At 40.3% G+C, this 25,105-nt stretch overlaps 1 protein-coding gene across 2 annotated transcripts in view; it reads left to right on the forward strand.

Moving 5' to 3' along the window:
• LOC112452167 (transcription factor EC) overlaps window positions 1-22,654 on the forward strand; it is a 68,153-nt gene extending 45,499 nt beyond the window's left edge. For both annotated transcript variants that reach the window (XM_025012257.1, XM_025012256.1), the window contains exons 5-7: window positions 5,705-5,780; window positions 12,232-12,508; window positions 16,821-22,654. In XM_025012257.1, coding sequence (XP_024868025.1) covers window positions 5,705-5,780; window positions 12,232-12,508; window positions 16,821-17,063 — 596 coding nt within the window. In that variant the 3' untranslated portion in view covers window positions 17,064-22,654. The remainder of the gene's footprint in view (window positions 1-5,704; window positions 5,781-12,231; window positions 12,509-16,820) is intronic.
• The last annotated feature ends 2,451 nt before the right edge of the window (window positions 22,655-25,105 follow it).

A 25,105-nucleotide genomic window follows, 5' to 3' on the forward strand; every position in this document is an offset into this window, starting at 1 on the left:
CTATTTGATTTTTCCATAAAGAGAGCTTAATTCAACTCATTAATTGACTTCATTATATTCAAAATTCCATCCTCGAAGTTTATCTTGTACTTGAGACACGTGGCTTCCGTAATAAGGTTGATGTTTTAATCTTGCTTCTTCTTAGAGTATCGTTTTGAATTGTCATTCGATCGGTAGGTTGCAAGCAAGTGCTTGTTTGCCCGTGTAGAAATAATTGACAAGCGCCACTGTGCAATTTACACCTCAATAGTAGCAATCGGCAGTACCATGACATCGTTATTGTTACCGGCATTTACTATTCACTTATGCCAATACACGGTGCCTGTGATGTAAGTGGACTATTTAAATGACAATGAAAAAGTGTCACCGTGTCACAAATGTTAGTCAGTTAAACTAGTGTTTGACAGTTATTTGTTAATACAAACAACGACGACGAACTGAATATAACTTCGCGTATTATTGATGTGAATTTAATAAAAATTATCTATTTTTATTATTATGCCGAAGCCATTTTTCTCACGTTTTCGCAAGAGAGACAACTTTTAACATTTTCCAATAATTTTCTATGCAAACGAAGTGAGGTTCTGTGTACAATAGTCAGGATTCTAGTCATTTTAATTATAATATCTTTATTTTTTTTTTAGCATTGTGTGTGTGTGTGTGTGTGTGTGTGCACCAGTCTTAATTTACTAAATTTATTAAAGAGCTGAGATAATACATTGCTTAGCAGATACATATACAATATTCTTTTCGAAGATTTGCAATATAACAATATTTCAAGCACATACTTGTACAATATCTCATAATAACGTATTTTTAATTTAATTTAATTTAATTTAAAAAATTCAAATATACGAATTATTAATTCAATAATTTTAACTCTTAAACGCGCAGCTTTGCATATATGCGAAGCGACTTTTCGATGTTCTCTTATGTTCAAATTAAAAGCGCGTGGCTTCGCAGGGTCTTCTCTGGCCCTTCTTTCCCTTTTGAATGGGAAAGCCTAGAAGGGAAAAAGATACTCAAAAAAAATATTTAGAATGCAACAAAAAACTGCATATTTAACCCTTCGTCCGCATACGTTTTTTTGGCACCTTTACGCCGCATAGGTGGGTCGTTTTCGTCTTGACGTTTTTTTTTAAGTGTTAAAGTGTTACAAAAAATCTGAAAAAATTCATGGAGGTAATTCAAACCTTCAATTTGAAGTATCAATCATAAAATTATAAGCAATTTAATTTTTTCACATATTTTTTATTTAAGAAATGGAGCAACTACAACTACAACTTGTAAAATCATCTTTTACTCAAAAAATCATAACTTTAAGACAAATAAAGATATCGAAATAAATAAAAAAAGAAATTGAAGGGGAAAAACGTACCTTTCATAAAAAAAATATTGCATGCAATTATTTTGAAATGAAGTGCTTAAGTGTTCGCCGCCAACCTCGTTTTTTCAAGAATTACGTGTCTCCTGTGACGGCTGGAGGAGGTCTGGCGCCTTGAAACTCGGTAGGCGGGTTCTCGGGGAGCATAACTTTTTTTACGGATGCGCAGTGGCACCATTTCTACGCGTTTGCAAAAGTTACAACTACATTTGATTTTCGCCCGAACGAAAACGACCCACCTATGCGGACGAAGGGTTAAAGGTTAAGGAATACTATACACTCTGCAAAAACATTACGTTCAATTCTGTGGAAAAGTATTGAACGTCGAAAATCAATAGATCGCTGTTCCGAGGGCATCTCATTAAGGTGACGAAATGGATTATCTCTTACGCTGTGCGCGACTAAATAATTTTCGAGAGGCGATATTCGAACAGTGCCACGCTTTTACCAGGTCGCCGCCGGCTTCTGTTTTACGATGCGATACACGTTACGTGCCGAATCGCGCGATTGTGTTCCCGCGAGTCGCGGCGATCCTGCAAATTTGACCAAGTAATCAGTGAGCTTCAATTATCTCGCCTCGCTTTCCGGTGCAGTACAATAAAATTTGGCTGCATACGCGAATTTTTCGAGTCCCGTGCGAAAATGCATACATATTTCGAACACACTTTATTGGATCTCGATTTGTAATTTTACAAAGAAACATACCCAACTGTCCCCTTCTTGATTTCAACAAGTTTGAGTGTTATAGTACAAATCAAAATAAGAGACATGTGTTTTTTATAAATAAAATAAATATAAGTAAAAGATGGCATTTGGCCAATCGCTTACGATCGCCGATTACATACTTCCGATCGCCTTACGATACGCTTATGACTTCTTTCGACTCTCTTCCGACATCTGACTAACGACTAACGGCTCATTGTAGACTGGCCATAAAAATTAACGAAAACAGCTTTTTCTATGAGGAAGCAAAAAATAAAACACTCCTACGAAAAAATCGATTTTCTGTATTTTTAAGCGTATATCGTATATTTTAGCAAGCGGTAGAAGATACGAAAGAAATGTTTTAAATAAAAGTTTTATAGTTTCTACCTTAGTGTAATTCTATATATTGCTCTGATCTGTAAATGCAATTTCGAGGAGGAGGGATAGGAGATTTTTAATTTGCACAATTAAGCAGATTCTTGCTCTTAAATAAATTTATTACGTAATACATAAAATAGGTGATGTAATATTATTAATATAACCTATATATTAAAATTGATTTAATGAATCAACAATTCAATTTAACGAAAAAGTTGCATTATTATGGGTATTGTTTAATCCACTCTATGCGGTTTTTTCGAGATGTAATAATCCACTATTTTTTTCCACGATTCTACTTCGCCGTTGTCTCTCGCAATTAAGGCGTCACAAAAATTGCAAAAAAATGGCATGGCGTTCGCGAACGAAACAAGCAGAAATCGGGGGCGGTACCGAGGGTCGTATCGGGAAGAACCGGAGCATCCAATTTTCCGAAAACAATCGTCGACGTAATGAAAGTCCAGTTGGTTGGGAGGGCACGAAACGGAGGAATCGGGATCGAATTTGTAAGAGAGAATGGAGAAATAACGACCGCAGAGCACGCGGGGACATCGGACATAAAATAGGAATTCTGTAAAAATAGTTGCGCCGTCGCTCCGCTAATTCGTCCTCTTTTTGTCTCGCCACTTATCGACTACTATTGTGCATCCCCACGAGGTGCATTGTCGATTGCATGGCGCGGCGGTTACGTGCGCTATACGTGGGGAAACAAAAGAAGTACTTATCGATGAGAGCCTTTTTCCGCGAGATCGATATGCATGCAACACGAGTCGATTTGCAAATGTATTTTTTTTTTACTAATTTGTTTAATTCTACTCTCTTCCTCTCTCTTTAATTACATCTTCCACTAATCTGTTTCATTCAGGAAACGTGATCAAGTGGTTTCGTTTTCGTTTCAGATTGTACGTTCGAGAGATTTAACACGGCAAAACTTTTTTGCGAATTGAACAGAAATAACGTTTTTAAGAAAAAATTGTACCTGAATCCAATAAATGGATTGAGATACTTTTTTTTTATAAATTCAGAATATTTGTTGAAAAATTATGAACTAAAATGCACGCGAAGTTATTCGGAAAATCCCATTTTTATATTCGTAAAAAACGAATTTTTATTTATCCGCGCGCAGCGTTTGTAATACTCGCTGGAGGGCAAGGTTGCAGTTTCTTTCGTAGGGAAACCCAGGCCCAGACTGACGAAAGAGGCTTTTCTCTAATCTTTATTCGTATCTCACGGATAATTTCTTTTTGCCGGAAACCAGGGTTAGCTGATTGATGGGACTCGTCGTCGTCGATTAGGAAGGCGTTTCTCTTGATTCCAAGTGAAAAGCATAGGTTCGCGCATCTTCCCGACAGAATCGGGTAGGTTCGATCTTCGTCGTTTGTCCCATTCCCATTCTTATCGATTTTTCAGTCTGCCTCACGCCCCTCTGAATTAACCATCGTAATCTAATCAGCTAGATCAGAAGAAATCCCTCCCGTTCCTCTCGTTGATGTCCAGTTCTCTCTCCATCGTTATTCCTCCGCTCTCCTCGCTATCTTCTTCTTCTCTTTCTCTCCTGAGGCGAATCGAATCCGAGAAAAGAAGTTACAATTTCCTCAAAGTTTTCAAGGCTGCTCCTTCATCTCTTTGCGCGTGCGACGAATCTCCTCGATTTTGTATCCCGTCCTTTATAGTCCCATTCTACTGCGTTATTTACAAATATTTGTCTCTGTATGAATAAGCAATTTGCAGAATTTAGTTTGGCGTGACGTAGATCCGTGATGCACTTTGAAGTGCTCCAGAACTGGATGTAGATCTTATTTGGAACCGATTTTTCTTTAACTATATTTGACTTCCACAAAGTTGAAGTATTTTCTTGTATCTTGCAAATTTTATTTCGGAAAAGTTTTCTAATTTACTGTTTTCTTTGTTTCAAAGACCAAAGTTTAGAGTTTCAAAATTAAAGTTCTAACTACTTACTCTTTTTGTATCTTCAAAGGGTTATATTTCCTGGGTAAAGAAACGAAAGATAAGAAGAGAAATAGAAACTCTAAGAATTAAATTTATTGATTTATTTGTATAATGTTGTTAAGACAAAAAATTAATTTATTATCTTGTTTCTTGATTTATTATCAAAAAGCAAAATATTTTGTTTTCCTTTCTACTTCCTATCTACGACTCTTATCACATTCGATGTCGATTAATTTCAATGGAGATAAAATCGATTCATTGAAATGACGTATAAAAAGAGCGGAAGGAAATTAATCGACCGTTCCGTATCTTTCATTTTTATCGATTAATTTCGACATAATGCTTCGTTTCCGCCATTCATGGGAAGTGATGTCTCTGTCCGATACGCACTTTGACAAATTTACTTTTCCGCAGTAGTAGCTTATCCCCCTCGCGATCGCGATATCGGAGCTGCTCACCGATAGCGAGCTACGCGGCTTGACCTCTTGCACCTCTGTTCGAGAGATACCTGGCTGGAATAATCGATCTGGAACAGGGTCACGTGCCAGCGATAGGGCGATCCGGTTCGTAGTCTTTTCCGCAGGGGAGATACGCTATATCCTCCGGAAAGCGCGATATGCTTTGCCGAATAACTTCGATACGAGACGACGATACCTCGGGTATATATCGAGGGACAAGGCGATTTGACCCTCGACAATTCGCACGTCTGTTCAGAACGACAACGATGTAATTTATTACAATCGAGCGATCGAAGAGTACCGCGTTTGCTTCCAATCGTATCGAGTGGTTGTAAACTCGAGGAGAATATTGTAATAGTCTGTAGGTAGATCTAGAGAACCTGGCGTCTAAGGAAATACAGTTGAAATCTATAACTTTGCCTTCTCCTCTCTCTTGGAAATGTATTACAACTAAAGAACAATCGAAGTTTCTTTGTGGTTATTAATTCAAAAAGATTTTATTATTGCACAGATTTATTGAAAATAGTTTTTGCAGTATTAGCGTCATACAAGCGTTTAATTTTCATAACAATTGCCGATTGTCGATTAGCACTCTCGATTGAGATTTGATTTCTTATCTAATATGTTAGGTAACCGTACGGCTAATTCTTTAATAAACACGAGGGCGAATGTCTTCCAATCAAAAAATCGAATCGTTCAGGATGAGTGCACGACGCACGCCGATCCAGTCGCGCTATTTAGCAGGCGAATTAACAGACGGCATGATATATCTATCTATCTCATCTGTCGCGAGCGAGCCATGATTGATGTGCACAATTTCCGTTTTCAGTTGAACGACGGCGGCGTTTCAACATCAACGACAGGATCAAGGAGCTCGGCACTCTCCTGCCCAAGACCAATGACCCGTGAGTACGAATCTCTTTCTTTCGCTCCTCTCTCTTCTCCTTCTTCTTCTTCGTTTCCTCCTAGTCTCACGTCACACGCTCGCCCTTCTCCCGCTTCTCCTCTTACCCATTGCCACCCCGTTTTTCGTAGTCTTCTTATTCTTTTGCCTTTGCCTTTTGCACATTCCCCACGGACCATTATTTCCTGTTCGTGACCCTTTACGACGAGTTAGTCCAGGTCAGGTGCTCGAGACGAGAGGCTTTCACCGGAAGTCCATTCTTCGCCCCTTCCACTCTTCTTTCCTTCGCGTTTCTTCCTCTCTCGCTGGCTTTCCACGGCTGCTCGTTCTTCCTTCCTTTACTTCACCTTTGTTTCCCGTCTTGCCTGCCGTGCAAGGCGCCACGCTTTCTCGTTTAGGATGTCCTCCAACTTGGTGAATGACGGCAAATGCGAGGGAAGAGTGATGCTACGAACCGGAAATACAAGGAGACGAGATTAAAAAAGACCAGTTTGTTTATTCCTTGCGTTACCGCGTGTTCCGACAGTCGCATGTCGTGTCAGACATACGCATTCTCGTGTCTTACATAAAGGACTTTATAAAATCTTTTATGGCATTCCATTCTTTTGCACTCGAAAACATTTTCTTTGATATTTAAATTTAGGGAACAATTAAAAAATTATATATTTTTTTGAATGCTATAAACATAGAAATTATTATAATTATTTTCAAGTACCTATTTTATTCAATCTACGAATATTAACGTTGAATAAAATAAATCATGATTCATGTATAGTTTGATGTTTAATGGTATGTCACATAATTATATGACACTTCAATTTTTTTGCGATGTTAGTTTTATTACGATGGGAGATAAGTTTTAACATACGGTTATTCGGTAATGTGTTTAATTATCTACCATTATATCGAGCTCTAGCATCATAAAGAGCCTTATCTATATCGTTTGACGTTTATGTTTAGAGTCATTTATTCAGCTGTAAAATCTTTAACTTGCTAAATCCCATCGACACTTTGCTCTTTCTAGGTGATAATACCAGCCATAATGTACAATCAACAAATGGAGTTTAGTTAAGCTATTCTAAATTGTATAAGTGATAATATTTGCAAATTCACGATCAAAATCTTTTTCAATATCGAGTTAATGACTTCTACGCAAAAAATGTATTGTAAATTATTTCGAATGCGTATTTTAAGTGGAAATGTTTTTCTTGCTCATGCGCTAGTGATGAAAGGGACAATTATTTCCTTTGCCGTAATTTTTTGCTGGGGATTCCACGTCGACGATCGGTTCATGTCTGACCTGTTCCGGACATGATCCCTGACACGAATCTTCCCGAGACTTCTTCGACACACGATGGACGTACTAACGAGCCACCCTTTTGCATAGAATAGCCGAACGAGTCCGTCGTTCATTTATCAATCCGACGATCGATCCATTTGTCTGTGTCAACATCCAACGAACTTAAAAACTCCGTCTTTCGGGTTCGGTGTCCTCTTCCCTCGGGCGCGTTTCTTTGAATATCGATCCTTGAAAAACCATGGAAAAATTCGAACGAATTAGGTTCATAGTTAATTGCGTGTAATTCCTTGATAATAAGAAACCTTTATGCAATGATAAATATATTTACTTCGATTTCGCAGCTAATAATATAGAAAAATCATATGATCTTTTTTTAAACTTAATTGTATTGATTGTAATTCCATGATAAAGTTATATCACATGCGTTAACGTCTATAATTTCGGTTAATTGAAATTTAGAAGAAAATGAAAATTTACGGAAATGTTAGAATTATAATACTAAGGAAACTAGCTTTTACCAAGATAAAATGCTTTGCTTAAATCCTCTACTTAAAATATAATTGTCGATTTTCGTCATCAACAATTTTCAATGTCCCGCAACTCTTCGCGCGAAGGAAGACGCAAAGTTTGTTATTTGTAATTATTGATTTATCGCGTATCGTAATTTACGTTCCACATCCGATGAAGGAGAAGCGTGCAGAGCGGTGTGCGTTCTTTATCTGCCGTCATATTCCCGTCATATTTTTCGACACGTCACTGATAGAGGCGATAACGAGAGCATGCTCGGGATTAATGTGTTCCACGTCTCGAATTTCTCTCTCGATATTTGGAGCTGACGAGATGAAAGTTGAATTAATGCGGCTTTACCTCGATCGTGTTTGTCAGCGATAATTTATACTCGTTTCAATGCCTCTCTGCAATTGCATTTAACGCGCATTTTAAATTTTCCGATTGACATTCTGGTCTCGCGCCCATATTCCGATCGCATTGTCCACGCATCTGTGCGTCGCGTGCGACATTAGTACGCTCATATGTTCTCGATTCGCGAACGCCTCTTATCTAATGACGTTCATTACATCGATAAGACAATGGCGTGCAGTTGCTGCAAACGTATGATAACGCTATGCAGCCTATCGCGAGTGATAAAGAAACGGCATTAGGTATTGCACAATTTTCTTCACGGAGGCGGGTTTACTCGAAAAAAATTTGATATGAATCAGACACAATGTAAAACAAATATCTTTAGAGAATAGAGGTCATTTAATGAAACATTTTTAATCCTTTTATTGCAAACAGCATAAGTAAAATGTTAGAAATCCGTCTCTTAATTATCAATTAGAAATTTTTATCATAATTCACAATGTTAGTTACAAATGTTCATCGTAATTCACAAATATGACATATTAAATATTATTATTAATAACGAATTTTTTAAATAATTTTTTAAAATATGTATTTTCATACTTCAGACATATTTTATGTGCGATAAAGATAGCTACATTTGCACAAACGTGCGAGACCAACGTTTTATTTTTCTCAAAGTCGCGACTGACAAAATTTGCTCGCGCTAATCGCATCCAGTAAGGAAGGAAGAGTAATGACGCGTCAGTAATAACGCGCGTTAGAACTTCTCGTGAGTGTCTCGGCGTCTTCTCTGTAACGTCTTTCTCCTGTGGGGTTTTAGTTTCGGCTTTGGCCGGGGACGATATCAAGCAGAACGCGGGTAAACTCGGCGCGATAGCGCGCCTGTGATAACGAAGTAGAGCCCTGGTTCTAAAGACACCGGCAAACACGGCACAGATTTCTCTCCGTCCCTTCCTCCGTTGCGGTGTCTCCGTTCATCGCGTTCAAGTTTCGGAATCGTCCTCGTTTCCTACAAAACGCCCCGAATCCCCTCCTCCCTTCCGTTCCTCGTCCGTGTGCTCCTTACGTCGTTCCTCATTAACGCGAGCGATGGAGAAACCCGTCGATGCACTTGGCTGTTTATTGTTCGCCGTGCAAACTCGTTTCCGACGTGCGTGCAAGTACGAAAACCGCGCGCGACTCGCGAATGGAGGAGAGGTCTGAAACGCGCTGTAATGCCACTCCGTCTCCGGCGAAGCGCGGATCAATGTTTAACTATTCGGTCGCATGCTCCTGTTAACAATAATGAAATGGTAATTTAATCTGCGAGCGACAGAGTGTTGAAACAGTTCTTTAGTTAGCTAAATAATGGCCCGTATTTTTTTAACGCATATTTAACGTTTATCCAATATGAAGACTGCGTATGATGTCAGCACAAAATGCAGATTAAATAGCTATATTATACCGAGAATACAGAGAAAGTATCTCGCGTTAAAATTTATCGATTAAAAGATAATTATACGACGGATCCAATTATATATTCGGTGGGGAAAGTTGGCAAAATGCGCGCGTTAGTTTTGCTGAAACTGCACACATAAAGTGGATCGGGTTATATTAACTCGCATTAACTTGGAAACACGACAACAGAACTCCCGTTGAACCGACCAAATCTGTACACCATGAACAATTCAGTAAACGCTAAAAAATAAGCGCGTTTTCTCTTAGATAACGTGGAAAATTAATAAAACGCCGAATTCGGTGTGGAAGGCGTGTTCGCGGAAATGCAGTTTGCAAGCTCGGATTGAAGTACGCGAACCCGCAAATTCGCTCGTCGCAAAGTTGTTGCAGGATAGGGAACACGATGACGCCTCACGTGGAAAAGTGATGCTTTATGCAATATACCGGCGGCTGTTTGGTTTCGGAGTTTGCTCGGCAGGCGCAAAATCTCACGAGTCATGCAGCGACGCGCCCATTCGCGATCCGCGATCGCGCGTGAATTTAATTACAGTTTTGCCGAGGCAATGTAAATTATTAGTAACATCGCGAGAGCGTTTGCGCCGTTACAAGAACGCGGGCCATTTTACCGCGAAGCGTAAACTGGTAGATAATTATTAATTATTTATAATTCTGCGGCTTTGTAATTTACTATTACATATACTCTATGGCTTTATTCTAAATTGTTTTACATGTGCTTTATGAGTATAAATTTCGAAACTAAATATTTTTGTCAAAAAAGAAAATCAAAATTTTCAAAGGAATATCTATTTGACGCCATTTTATTTTCTTGTATATTATCATCGCCTTCATTTCTGTTAAATTAATTGAAAGATATATTTTTTGTAAAGATTAGACTTTTATGTGAATTAGTGCGCGGACCAGACTGCTGTCTCATTCCTTCTCTCGCAGGATTTTGATAGCACTCTTTGATCACACGAATTTAAAGGTGCGATATTCGCACGATATGCGTGTTCAATCCTCCCGGTTTTCCCGCGGGATAAGGCGGAGGATTATGGTTTCTCTCGGGGGATATTCACCGAGGAGTCCACGAAGGATGGATGTGTCGCCCAGACATGACGAATGCCACCTTATAATAGGCTTTCCATTCGGCGTCGTTCTCCGTCTCGTGAACGGCGGCAACTCGCGATTTTTCGAGCGATAAATCGACGAAACGATTCCGCCGTAAATCAACAGCCGCGCGGCGCGACGCGAAGGAAAAAAAAGCGTGAATAACGACGAAAATCCGTGAGTGTTATTCCCGAGTTTCGTGAATATTTAAATCGCGAGAGCGAACTCTTACGGCAAATCTCTAGTTATGAAAAATTTTCATATTGGTCCCAAGTCACGTTAAAAGTTTCGCCTTTGAATATTTGTCACTGCGAGAGATTGACGAAGCAAAGCTATCGTTATCAATGTCAAAGAAGTGTGATTAATGACATATCTGTAAAAGATAGGACAATCTAATTTTTTTTGAGGTGCTGTAGTTTAATTACAAATACCGATTTCTGTATTATCGTGTGGATTACATAGCTTACGGATAATATCTGCACCTTATCAGTTATACCTTATCTCTATTTGAACGAGATATTGATCTTCCACGAACAGTATTGTTTTGCTTTCGAGAAAAAATGCTACTTGTTTATACAATCTAACACACTTTTTCCCGATTGCGATGTTTTTAGATACGATTCGCACCATATGTTCCGTAATAATAATTGAGTTTTCGAAATTAATGTATAAAATAAGCAAAAAGCACGTACGGCATGCTACAATTTCGAAGCCATTCTTGATGCTGTCCAGTAAAAATTACCACATTGTTTCTGAAGAAATGTGCACTTTCCCTGGCAATCCCTGAATTTTTGTTACTTTTACGTTTTCATTCGCGAGCCGCTTGCCAGGCATTCCTCACTCTGGCGTTGTGAGATTGTCCGCGCTGGATCATCGCGAATGTCTCTCGTGAGCGAGGAGACACCTCTAAGATGCTATCTCTTGCTCCTCGTTTCTGCATACGCAGAATGCTCCTCATGAATTTTTCGAGATCACCACCATGAGAAATTCTCCGGACTAACGACAAATCGCCGTATCTGCGAAGGCGCGAGACACGACACGGTGTGCCGAGAAGAAAGAAAGAAAAAGAAGGTCCAAAGAGCACGGGAACGCGGCGCGTGTTATGGAGATTCTTCGGGATTTCGTTGCCTGGGTCCCGACGAGATATCGGCCCCCGTCTGATATTCTGCGCGAACTCCCCCGCGGAATTCCATCTCGAGGCGAGGCGCGACGCCGGCGGGGTGACTCAGAGAGACGGTAATATCAGTCGTATTACGGTCGGTTGAGGAACTTTGGGAATCTCCGGCGAAACACCCTGTCTCGAACACGTTTCCGACGAAATAATCTGGGGTCTCAAGCAGCTTGGTGACCCCTTCCTGGCACTCTCCCTTTCACTAGGATCGTCATCACTTTTTTGTGTTTCTTTGAGAGGAGCCAAGGAAATTGAAAACGTGAGAGCGCAGCACTCACGAATCTCTCTTACCGCTGTTCTTTATGCAACCTATCCCGAGCGAGATGCCGAGGCATCACAATCACGTTGTCAACCCTTCGGGGCCGCCACTGACGATAGATGTGAGGAAGATTGCAAGAACATTAAGAAATATTTTATTGATTAAAGTACCTTGGGCAAAAATTACTCATTTAATAAATTATACAGATTGATCTTAATTATAAATACACGGCGTTTACAGTTTTGTATTAAGTCTACATAAATGTTACAGCAGTTAAAACATGAAATAACGTTGTTTTGTCCTTTCTTTTGCAGATATTACGAGATCGTTAGGGATGTCAGGCCGAACAAGGGTACGATTCTTAAGTCCTCGGTGGAGTACATCAAACTATTGAAGAACGAACTCACAAGGATGAAACAGAACGAGCTCAGGCATAAACAATTGGAGCATCAGAATCGCAGGTTGCTACTACGCGTGCAGGAGCTCGAGCTGCAGGCGAAGGCGCACGGTCTTCCGGTTTCCGACTTCAACTGGGTGTCCACTTCCGCTATGCTCAACACCTTCCCGAGGAGTAAACTCGAGCAACGAAAGGTAAGTGTAAAATCCTTTCCCATCCGGTCCGTATCTTGTTACATCCGCTGCCTCGAATTCATATCGCCATCGTGCAAGTTTTATGTCTAACTTCCGTATCCGTAATAATAATTCACGCTTGCATGTGATTTTGATTGGCTTTCGTCTATCCTTGATCCTTTAACAATAAATCATTTAGCATTACATACCGTACATATATATTCAGCATTTTAAATAACACATTTCAAATTCATAAGTATTATATTCTTTTTTCATATATTTTGAATCACAAGCGTTAATGTTTTTATTATTTGTATATATTATATAATGATTTTTGATAAGAGCAATTAACAAGCAAGTCATTCAATTGACGAGGAAATTTTTATTCTGAAAACGTAATGATGTACGAATAATATGATTAATTTCGGTCATTTTTATTAAAGTTTTGTAACGGCGAGTTATTTAATATTAATGCGACAGTCGCGCGGTTGGTTTTCGATGCTGTAGCGATTGACGGCGTCGACGTAACGATCGATCCGATCCTTGATCCGAATACTTAAACCTTCCGCTCGTTTGGCAGATTAGTTTCATAATGCGCGCATCTGTTCTGAGGGAGTAAAAGAGACGGAGGCAAACGGAGGCAAATAACTGTTTGCTTACTCGCACGTTCATTCGCCCGCGATCTTTCCTTCACGTACCTATTTATCGTTACTCGTACACGAGAGCGGTGGGCGTTTTTTGACAGTGGCAGTAACGGTTTTATTACGCAACCAGGGATCGATCCGAAGCCGTTCGTGTTTGCATAATGAGAAATATTTTCTCATTTACGTACAATTGATGTATCGTTTCTCGCCGTGCCTCGAGCGACTTTCATTCGATGACGACCTCTCAAGCGCCGTTCGATCTCCTGATGACTAAGCGATTGCGGGACCGCGACACCATGAGTCTTGTAGACATCTTTCGAAATTCTCAAATGGAATCGAACATGACAATTTGCAGCCTTTCACACGAGCATTATGCAAATTTTCAATTTTAACACACATATTTTACAGTTTTAGTTATAATAATCGCAATAATTCCAGCAAAGAGTCGGATTTTTTTATAATAATTATTTTTAATTTAATTAAATTATTTTATTTTAACCATTATAATAATTGCGAAGTCATAATTTCCGTATGAAAAAGGACTATATTATTTTTCATTATTCGTTATTATTCAAAGTGTTAATTTTTTAAATGTACATAGCAACTGACTTCCCCATCTGGTAATTCTATATCGGCAGCGGATTATTGCAGCTAATGAATTGCAGCTTATCGTGGTCTGGTCGTGCAAATCGCTATCGTTCGTTTTACTCCTCCTTACGATTTCGCTCCCTAATTTCGAGGAGCGGATCTCCGGGAGATAGCCGTCGGCGCTGGTGGTCGTCGTCGTCGCTCTTTATGACGCCCGATGACGGAGATATCTCGTAAGATGAGCGGCAAAAGTTACTGTTGAATTAGTAGGCCAGATAAGGTCGCGCACGTACGTACATGCGAGATTTGACGTGCGCGGCTTCGTGATACGATTAAGAACTCTTCAAGTTCCGATAACGACGGTGCCGCGCTTCGACGACGACGACAGATTTGGGCCTCTTAAAGAGGCCGCATTGCCAAGGGGATATAGACAGAGAAGCAGAGAGATTATTAACATTTTTATTACATCCGTACGTATCCAACAGTGACGTAACTGACGTCCGCTCATACCCGCAAAACTTTTAATGATGAAGCGTTGAAGAGATGACTATTATATGCAGAAATTATGAAAAGTAGTTATCTTTACATGTTCCTGGCACGATTAATTATTATAAATTCTTTGATATAGACATCTCGAATAGTTTATAAGATACATAAAAAAGCCGAACGTGATGCTTTTAATTTCTGTCTTTATTTATTTCTGTTTATATGACTGTTCTAATTTTGTCTAATATCGCATTTCGAGTTCCTTCGGCGAACTCAAAATAAAAATTCTGCTTGTCTTATATATGACGGCATGTGAAAAAGACGATTGTTGTGTGCATTGACGTTATAATTTATGTCTATTCGTCGCGTTTTTTTGGAAATATTCGGAGTCGCGCTGCTACGCGCGAGATAACGAAAGAGACGCGAGATGACGTACCGAGAGAGGGATCAGTTGAATTATTGTTCCAGATAAAGTTCCGTCGGAACGTAAGTAGTCTGACAAGCAGCTTCCTCGCGGTTAGAGAAATTTAAACATTGATAACGTCCCGCTCCGCGATTTGCGCGACGAGTTCCTACCGAGACGAGGGAACTGTCTCGTGTATTGCATGAAGAATTTTACTGCGACACTTAACCGCCGGTTTGCTTAACGTTAATTTCGTCCCTCGATTTATCTTACGTGAAATGTAAATGATGTCGTACAAATGCGCCCCAGATAACGATGAATTATTTTTAGAAAAAAGGCAAGGGCGAAATAAATATTAAAAAGAAATAAAAATACATAGGATATAGTCTTTATAACGGAAGAGATTGTCTCTAAGAGTCAATGGTGATATCACTGATCGGTCAGACAATGAATTTATTCGTGAATTATCTATGTGTTTGATTTACTAAGTCTGCTTATATATCACCTCTATTCGAACTATTACCTTATATTTAAGCTTTTTGCTCAGTTTGTTTTTTTTATGTTTCAACGAAACGTTACAGTTTGCAAAAAGTGCCTTTTATTTCGCGATGTCTGCTAGAAAAGGCGCTATGCGCGAAGGATTTGCGCAATGTTCGTTCCGAGATTGCATAATTGCAAACGTAATTGCACACGTTAAATCCGCACGCGCCTGAATGTCGTGCAAAATATTTACCTTTACCACCGGCATCGTGCGTACGTCCGCGGAGCGGCGCAGTCCTTATCGCCCGTCTGCCTCTTATCGTACGTGCTACCTCACGCGAGACTTATACCTTTTATCTCGCATCTCGGCGCGTATATTTTCGCGAGAAGAACATGCTGCGTTACTCCGACGCGACGTCGGGACAAAGGATAATCGCCGAATGAGCTGTAACGTCAGAAACCGCGCGTTGCGCAACGGCACGCCGCGCCGTGGCATTTTTCATGCAAATTTAAACGCCCTCCGCGTTGTCCAAGTACGCAGCGGTTATGTAAAAAAGTGCATGCATTCGCAATTCGCAAAATATTGTGTCAAATATGAAATCGTGGGAGCCAAACCAGAGAGATCTTTATTATTAATCAATAAAAATCATATACGGTTTTTCTTCCTGCAAAATTATGCCTCATATTATTCTCTGACGAATTACAAATTTATAGAAATCTTTAGAAAATGTTTGTGCTGTACTCGCGGCTTGTTCTGCAATTCCTTTCATTTGTGATGTACATATGGTGTAACACGAGCGAACCTCGTCGTACGTAATTCATATAAATTCGGCGTAGCGAAGACCGGCAAGTAATCCGACGAATTAGTTGCATCGGTAATATAACGGCAGGCAAATTGGATCACAGTCCTTTGCGCCTGAAATGCGATTGGAAATTAATTCCGGTTCTGGTAAGCCGACCCGTCTGTGACTTCACAAAGTTACTAGAGTTAATTGCGCCAGGTAGAGAAACAGCTTCAATCAGCTTACTCCGATAATGTGTACTGGGATAACGAAGACGTTTAAATCCTGATAATGCCAAATATTTAGTTTTTTTTTTTTTAATCAAAAGGAAGTGATTTATTTCACTTTTTCGAATTCTTTTTATTATTGTATTTTGTTTTTGAAAAGTACATCTGTACTTAATTTTTTTTTATCTATTAGACGTTTTACAATATTTTTAAAATTGATTGTTTAATAATATGAAAACTTTTTCCGTCTTTGAAGACCATCTAACAGCTTTTCAATTAACACTTTCTACATTCTTTATTGCACATTTTGCCACGAGTCTCATCATATCCTATTATATGTGCAATGTAATTAGCAATAAACGTTCAATATTTCTTGTATACATGTAAATTCGGCTTTCGCACCGTACATAATTAACCACCGATGAACATTATCATATATGAACGCGCATATCCATTCCTGCTTTTAATCGCAACGACTTCGCCGGTACGTCCAGTCCTACTTTCATGGAAGATTGACAATCCAAACACATTCCTTATTTTTCTAAAGGATTTCCAACGTATCCGTTCCTACTTTCATAGCAGAACTCGCATCCGGAAATACTCATCGAACTCTCACCTCTCCCGTCACGCCTCGCATCCCATCCGAGTCCAGGCCCGACTGAGTCCGAGTTCACGCTCGAGGACGGCTCGTTTTACAGGACGTCGGATGTTTTTCTGCCGTAGATACCGGATCTGGCGGTGACGGAAGAGGCGACGAGTCTGAGCATGTCGCATTTCGAGGACCTCATGGAGGACGACACCGGCGGTCCGGTGCATGGCGGCGACCCGATGCTATCGTCGCCGCACCTGCCACCATTGAGCCCACCTGCGACGGGCTGTCACCACGGCTTAGCCGACGAGGACACCCTCGGCAGCCTGGCGGTGACCACATCGAATTCCTCGTCCGACATGGACATCGTCGCGTAGTAGAAAACCACCGTCGTCCATCAGCTTCGCGTGTGATCGGAGTCGACTCCCGAAACTTGGTCGCGTTAGATATTTTCCGGTAGTCGCTCGACCGAGGTGATCGATTTAAATTTGTGCGAGAGAGGAAGAGAAAGAGAGAAATGGTACAGGACATTGCCGTGATGTGCGAAGTGTGACTTAAAGCCAGCAGGCTGCTGCGACGTCGTAGATTTTCATCATGGAAGGACGGAAAGGGAATTCGCTCGGCACCAATTGGATTTTATTGAAGTCACCGAGCTCTGATGCGGATTTATCTAAAACTAGTCATCGACTTGCGGTCGGGAAAGGGGATCGGCAAAAGAAATGAAGAAGGATACTTACGGGCCGTACGTTGCTTGCCGTGGAGAGGATTAAAGGAGATCGTTTCGAATATTGCGATCGATCCATTAGATTCAAACGGTAACGTTTGAAGAGCAATCATTAATCTCGATATAATAGATTTTTGAGAAAGATGTATCGATGATCCTTTTGAATTCCGACGACTTGGTCCAATATAAATAAAGATAATTATATAGAACAAGAAGACTGGAAACCACGGTTAAAATGTTCCCATGGGGATATCACAATGGTCGGTACACTTTCGATCACGAATATATACTCATCGGACCTTACAGACCTGCCAATTATCACACCAGTGGTCCCCATAATCATCAAAAATATATCTAGCGATTATTGTTGCAACATTACTTCCCTTGGTCACTTAATGCATTGTTAATGGCCGGTTTGGTTATATCTCTTCATTAACCATGAGCAACGAGAGCGCTTTCGAAGACCATTTCAACCTGGGAAACCATCGAGAAGGCCATAGAGAAAATTGCCGTGACAAGAACGTGTCAAGTTCACGTTTCGCGTCCTTGGAGATTGAGTACGAGGATCGGACGGACGTTTCTCGGGTCGACGATGAGAACTCAAGAGGCGATCGGGCGTTTTCGGTCGGTCGGGCCGGCCGGCTTCGAGGTCTCTCGAAGTGGCGGTGAAAGTCGTCAGTGCTGGACGATGGAGGAGGAGTTCAGGGTCGTTCCAATTGCGAAGAACGGAGGGCTCGCTGTCACGATTCTACGAACGGCTGGCCGTTACACGGATGGAATGCGTGACATCTTGGCGTGCGTTGTATATTATGTCAGTGCCACGAAAGATGCGCTCATGTCGCGCTTGAGACGAGCCTAAACGTTTGCGCGAGTTGCTGTCGTCCATCAGCGATGCACGTTACGTTGCTGGACGACTTCGGGACTGACGAAGGACGAGAACGTCTTCTCGTAAAAGTGCTAGCTGTGTATAGTTCACTATGATATTACTTAATCGTAAAAAAAAATTATTTTCATTGCGAGCGTGTTCGCGAGACGTGCCGAGAAGATGGTCCTATATAGAATATTTTTAATAAAAGATTTTCCAAGATTTTCTCTCGATATCTTCGACAGATAGAATCGCTGAAATATATCGCACGGTGTAACGTTGCTTCGGTTTATAGAATTATGAAATATACATCAAATATGCTAAGGAGACAGCTTGAGAATGAATTTCGGGAGTATATAAAGTTCCATTACGCGCAAAAGATATTCCAACTGCGAAACGAAAAAGTGGAATATTGACTGCAGTGTTTTAAGGTTCGATTTAATGTCTGATTTATTAAACGTAGCAATAATCCAAGTGCCTTCATAAGAATAGTCGAGAAAGATATTTTCGGAAATATACCCTTTGATTTCAGTATTAGAACGCGTATATGCATATCAAAGTGATATCAAGATTTCTTATTCGCATGAATAGATAAGATTTATATCATATGCATTAATGATTAGAATTATCTTCACAGTAAACTTTAAAATCTCATAAAAATTCATACCTTTAAAATTATCTTCGAAAATTATGAAATTTTTATTTATAAAATCACACCTTGTCTTGCCATTATTATTTCATAGATAACATTTTCCAATAGTCAAAGATACCATAATAGATAATTATAGATTCAAACAGCATTGGAATCATGCTAGAGTGATAAATTATCGAAACAGTGATAAAATCTCTTCGTGTCATCCTAAAATAAATGTTATCGTACCGTATATCATGAAAGTCGTGTAATTAAGCCGACGATCTGAGCGTTCGTAAACGTGAAAGTGAGAGAAAGAGAGAATCGCTCACGCGATCTGCCATTAATCGTTCGTCGTTCACGATAAATGAGGATGTCGATGTCGATATTGGGACGAAGTCGATTCCGGCAGAAACTCACAACGGAGTACTATGTCCAAATTCGTTATAAAGTTTACTGATAATTATTGTCCCCGGTAGTGTGCACATCGAGTCGTATCTTGCATGTTATTTGCTGTGGCTCGAGCACACGGCGGCTTTTGTGCGGGCCTTGATTTCACCACTTGCCTCGTCTCGCTTTGCGTTCGTCGGCTGTAACCCACATCACCCGATCCACGTCGCCTCGAGCCAAGATCGATGATTACTCGATCCTGGACTACCGTCGATAAATCGTCGGCGGCTCGTTACGAAAGGCAGTAATTAAGGTATCACCTATTTTCCAGGAGAGCGAGAGAAAATTCGAATAGCCATAAAGCAGAACGTTGAAAAAGACAAGAGACATTATTATATATGCATATATTTAAATCGAGCTATTGAATATCAGACACGAACGTAGCGAGTGATAATCAAATTAATTTTCACGACAGATTAGCAAACAGGAATTTTACGTGGCACATTTTTCTAATATGTTTGAACCTAAAATTAAACGAAATGTTATTTCAGTAAAAATACCAAAGAGAAGGAAGACTACGAGAATATTCTCTCGTAATCGTGGAAGTAAGACTCTTTTTTCAATTTTCTGCGAATGACTGTACATTGTAGATAATTTTTTAATTAGAAATATATAAATATTTTATATTCTTCAGTAAAATAATAGTTTACGTGTAGAATGTTTAAACTATCACTATATCTAACACGTTAAACCGTAAGCAATAGTAGATAACAGTTACATATCACTTAATAAATATTAATCATAATCAATAATTTTCTACGCTACGAATATTGATCATATTTCATATTAGTTTACGCAGTACGTAGCTCTGAAGAACTTTTTTTCTTGATTAGGTACGTATTTTTCTGTCAGTCATCTCATTTATCTACTTAGATTACGTGGAAAGTGATAGATTAGACATTCCGGACGTGGACTATGCACTGAAGACCAACACGCTGCCTTTAAGTGTGTTCTTATCGCGTTAATCCTTACTCGGACAAAGAACTCTCGACAAGACGAACAAGAAAAAAATATATTCTCGGTGACTCGTAAATTATAAGAAACGCTCGTAATTATATTTAAAACTTTTTAATAAAAGAACGGCGTCTTTAAGTAAATGGTGCCAGTTCAATCAAGACCTCGCTTGATAGGAGATAATTTACTATAACAATCGAAAGTACGTTTTGCAACTATGCGATCGTAACCGCTCGCGATTCTCCAGATTAAGTTTAGGTCGATACCCTTTGATATAAATGACATTTAGAATGTATATTGACATGTCACGAAACCAGAACAATCAATGTCGTTCCAAGACTTTGGGATAAAAGAGAGACCCAAGTTCTCATATCTGTATATAGACCTTTCCATCGAGCTTCCGAGCCGCAGAGAGTTAAATAAACGCGACTTTGGTCGTTCTGGCTTTGAGACGCTCGTGTTGTGCGTAAGATATCTATAGAAGCGTATTTTTGTACCCAATACGGTAGCCACTCGCGCAGGTCGCAAGTTTTTGGTGTACTGGTAAAATCTGTAAGTCATCTCGAGGATGTTTTCTCGTCGTGATCGCGTCAGCGTGCTCCGCTAGCCTTCTACAAGATCTACGCAAACAATATTACATAGCACGCCGGAGAGTCGCAGTGTCGTACGCGGTGTCCGTTTCTCGTCGTGCCTGCAAGCGTGACGGAACAAACGAGCAAAACGTTGCGACTGCTGCAGCAACTGCAGTTGCTGCTAGCGGAGACTGCAATGCCCCGAGGCTGATATGTCCATTAACAAATCATTCCGTTCGCGGCGTATGAATTTATCACACACTGTTATCCCACACACACACACGGCCGGTGTGACAAATAATTTTATATTAGCGTTGTCGACGTGCGCTCTTGTTGATTAATTGATGGTTAATTCCAGTTGCGAGAGAGCTCGGCGAACATCAAAGGTGCAATGTAACGCACGAAGGGGAGTGAAATTTCAAAATATACAGAGCAAGGAATAAATTAGGCCTTTTGAACTCGCGCGTCCTCGGGCTGTAGAGTTTAAAAAATTACACGGAGCACTTCGGATATTTTCAATTTTTTACATTGTCTAGGTGCGAACTTTTCCAATAACTTTGAAATTGATTTTTCTTTAGTCAAGAACTTGATTAAACATTAAATAAATAAATTTTCTTTATTTATTCTCGGAACTTAATTTTTCTAAAGAAAACTGTTTATTTTTCATCACTCACGATTAGAAATGTTAGCCTGATTTTCGTTCGAGATCAATAAATTGGTCCAAGAATCCACAAATGCGCAGAACATCCGATTCTTCTGTGGCACTCCTATATTTGATCCTTTAAAATAGAACGTAAGGTTGGTGCGAGAGAAATTTCGAGTGATTATCAAAGTTCGCCGAATGTTCTTTTGCGAAACCGGGCCAACTCGCAATTCCGTGCACGAGACGCGCGACGCGGAATACGTAACGATTCGACGACGGTGCATTCGCCGCCGGTCGGCGAAATAGCGGAGGCGCCAACCCTCGTTGCCGGTGCTGTGTAACCACCGGGGAAAAATAAATAATCCCTGGTGCGCGCCGAAGGTAAATACAGATTCGGAGGCTCGCGAAAAACTTTCTTACCGGGGACGTGTCCCCATAAAGAGAGTTTGTCAGGACTTTTGGCGAGCGCGTGATTGCTCGTATTCGGTCCCGAGATTCGTGCGAAATATTCGTCGCTTTGTGCAAACATGGAACTGTCGATGTACCGTCAGATTTGTTTTTAACCCTCAATATCAGTTAACGACAAATTAGAAAGACGCGAAATGCACATGGCCATATCCGTTTTGATAAAACGTTTGACGATTGAGTTCGATAATTGATAATTGATTTCGCTGAGGCGTAAAATAGAGTTAATGTTGATATTATTTTTTCATTAATGTCAAGACGGCGCGAGAGTCGCGATTTTTTTCAACTCAAAGTGCCAAGGGCACTATACCGTCGTCGCACAACGAAAGTTAAGTATGCAATAATGATTAGCAGGCGTAACTGGTTTGCCAACGAGCTTCGAAATAGGTCATGCCCCGGAGGTACGCCATTTAGAGAGTGCCGCCTACCTTTAAACCCAGAACGAAACTAATTTCTGCCGGAACGAAATTTCACGGCAATGTGCAGTAGCGCGTTGCGGAAGACGTATTGGAAATTTACTCGAACGTAGCTATTCATATATGTTTCCGGTTATAACATTCCCCAGGTGCATATTGATACCACTGCACGGAAATAAATTCTAAAATTCAGAAGATTTTAATATTGCATACATTCTACTCTGACAAGAAATTTTCTTTTTTCTTTTCTATAGCTTTTTTGTTAAATTCTTTATTAATATTTCAGAGATAAATTTGTTTATTCTTTAAATTTTCAACATTTTTCCATACAGTTTGCAACTCGCGATTTTTTTTATTAATTATATCAATAATAAACTAGTAATAATATTTATACAATGCGCAATGCTTTTCCTCACATAGAATTTTGGATAACTTAAGAAGTTTCTAAGTCGGTTTCTCAGATTAATCATATTAATATTAATTTGACCTACAATTAGATGTATCGAGATCATGTTTACATGTTCACATGTTTCTATGAGCCTTTCTCTTATTTGAAAACTCAATCTCTTGCATTTGATTCGTTGCGTTTGCCGACTGAAATTTTGGCAAGTTTGTCAATGTTGTCATCACAAATTCGCGATTCGGTGTCGTTTGCATGCATAACGACGCAACGACGAGAGTAAAAGCGAGAAAGGGAAAGAGTACGAGCAGGTGCGTCGATCATAAATAAAAGACAAGTGCCGGGATGCGTGTGTGTGTGTGTGTACATGTATATATGTGTGCACGCGTGTATGAGTTACATGCCGAAGAGAACAAGATTGAAAATTCCAGGAATGGAATATACGATCGCACGAGATGACGCGAGCTCTCTCGTTTCTGCAGCCTCTCGCGACGTCGGCATTGTACCACTTTTTAAAGCATGATTATTGAATTTTGCGACTGAGTGTTGCGCGCAGCGCGCGTTCACGCAAAAGATGGGAAACCAGGCAGATCCAGCAACTGGAGTGCGCAATTTCTTCTCGTCACTCGCATTATTTGACACGATCCTTTTCTCTTTTCTTACTCTCGATTTCTGAAAATCGGGTTTTTAGCAACTGTAACATTTCTTCGTAGAAAGCTTGATATTGGTATTTACTTTGGCGCTCGCTTAGCATTTGAACATGGGTTTCCCCGGCCGAGTTTCACCCGTCTCGTTAATAAAACATCGGTGCAGATCAGGCCGAGGACGAGCACGCGCTCGCAATGAGCCGCGCGTGTCGCGTATTTTAACACGCATTCGCGCTGTACATAACATCTCGATAAGCCGGTTCCACTGGCTTTTCCTCGTCGCCGTGTGTGCCGCGCACGTTTGTCGTTCATTCGTTCGTTCGTTTGTTCGGGCACGCCGCGCTCGCTCGCTGACGGCTGATGGCTAACGGTGTCATAAGCGTGTCACGCGAACGACGAATCTAAATGCCACCGTGTCGCATCGACAACGTAAAAGGTGTACCGTAACGCATACAGTTCGAATACACGCTTGTATCGGAGAAGATAATCGTTATCGTTTCGAAGAACTCTGATTAACTTGGATTGAGGTTGCAATTATCATCTCAACGCTCGCCATTACTCTGCTACTCACGGAAATATAGATTGCGGGAATTATCGAAGGACCGCGTGTATTTCTCGTTGAATTCTCTCCGGGCGCGGTCCCCTCGATGCAAAATTGCACGCACGCCTCGCAAGCACGGATAAATCTCCAGACGTCGAGCCGTCGCGAGCGAGAGCATGATATCCCGGCCAATCTCGTATCCCGAAGTGGGCGCGCGTGTAAGTCAATACTCCCGGAATGCGAAAAGGCGTTTTCCGCCGTGCGAAATCGCTTTGACACGCGAGGGGAAAGATCCTCGATCTCTCGATTTTCTGCAGCCCTCTATGATAACGTGCGGAAGTGCGGTAAGATATACTATACCCAACAAACATAAGCGAATAATACAATATATGTTGGGAGGTGAAACGTGCGAGGAATATATATTTTCAGAGGTATTTTATTGCGAGAAAAAGTTCTTCGCTACAATATCGCCAGGTCTTGCATCTTATCCCGATCCTTTATCTTTCTATTTAAGATCTTGATCCGATAGCTATCCTTGGTTTCTTGACAAATGTACATATATGTGTGAAAGATATAGCGATACACATATGAGAAAAGTGCGAAAGAAGGAGAGATCGAGAGAGAGAGAGAGAAAGAGAATGCGCGCGATAAGGAGAGAATGATGTTATTACTTTTCATAGTTTAATTGTTGACAATGCGAAATAGATGCGAATAATGTTAATTATATAGATAATAATAGTAATAATGAAAATTATCGTTATTGTTGCGTCGTTAATGTTACTGTTGTGACGATATTTTATCATTTGTCATTGTTGCACCGACGTGTTGCCGACGACGATGTCTCGTCTCGATGCCCCGATGACTATTCATTGTTATCAGTTACTATTGTGCGATTATTAGGACGTACAATTACGATCGTGTAATTACGATCGTTAAATGCGTGATGCGACGAGCCAGGCGAATTTTGGAATTGTATTACATTTGATGGCGGCTCGTCGTAATAGCGAAGCGAATGAATTACGTTACGTTATGCATATGTTTTACTTGCTCGTTGTTACTCGCGATATTGCGGCTGCAATTCGCGTAAAAGCGAATATAACGCAATGCCTGA

Source organism: Temnothorax curvispinosus, unplaced genomic scaffold (assembly GCF_003070985.1).
Source record: "Temnothorax curvispinosus isolate PA1 unplaced genomic scaffold, ASM307098v1 QBEX01002996.1, whole genome shotgun sequence".
Taxonomy (NCBI): Eukaryota; Metazoa; Arthropoda; class Insecta; order Hymenoptera; family Formicidae; genus Temnothorax; species Temnothorax curvispinosus.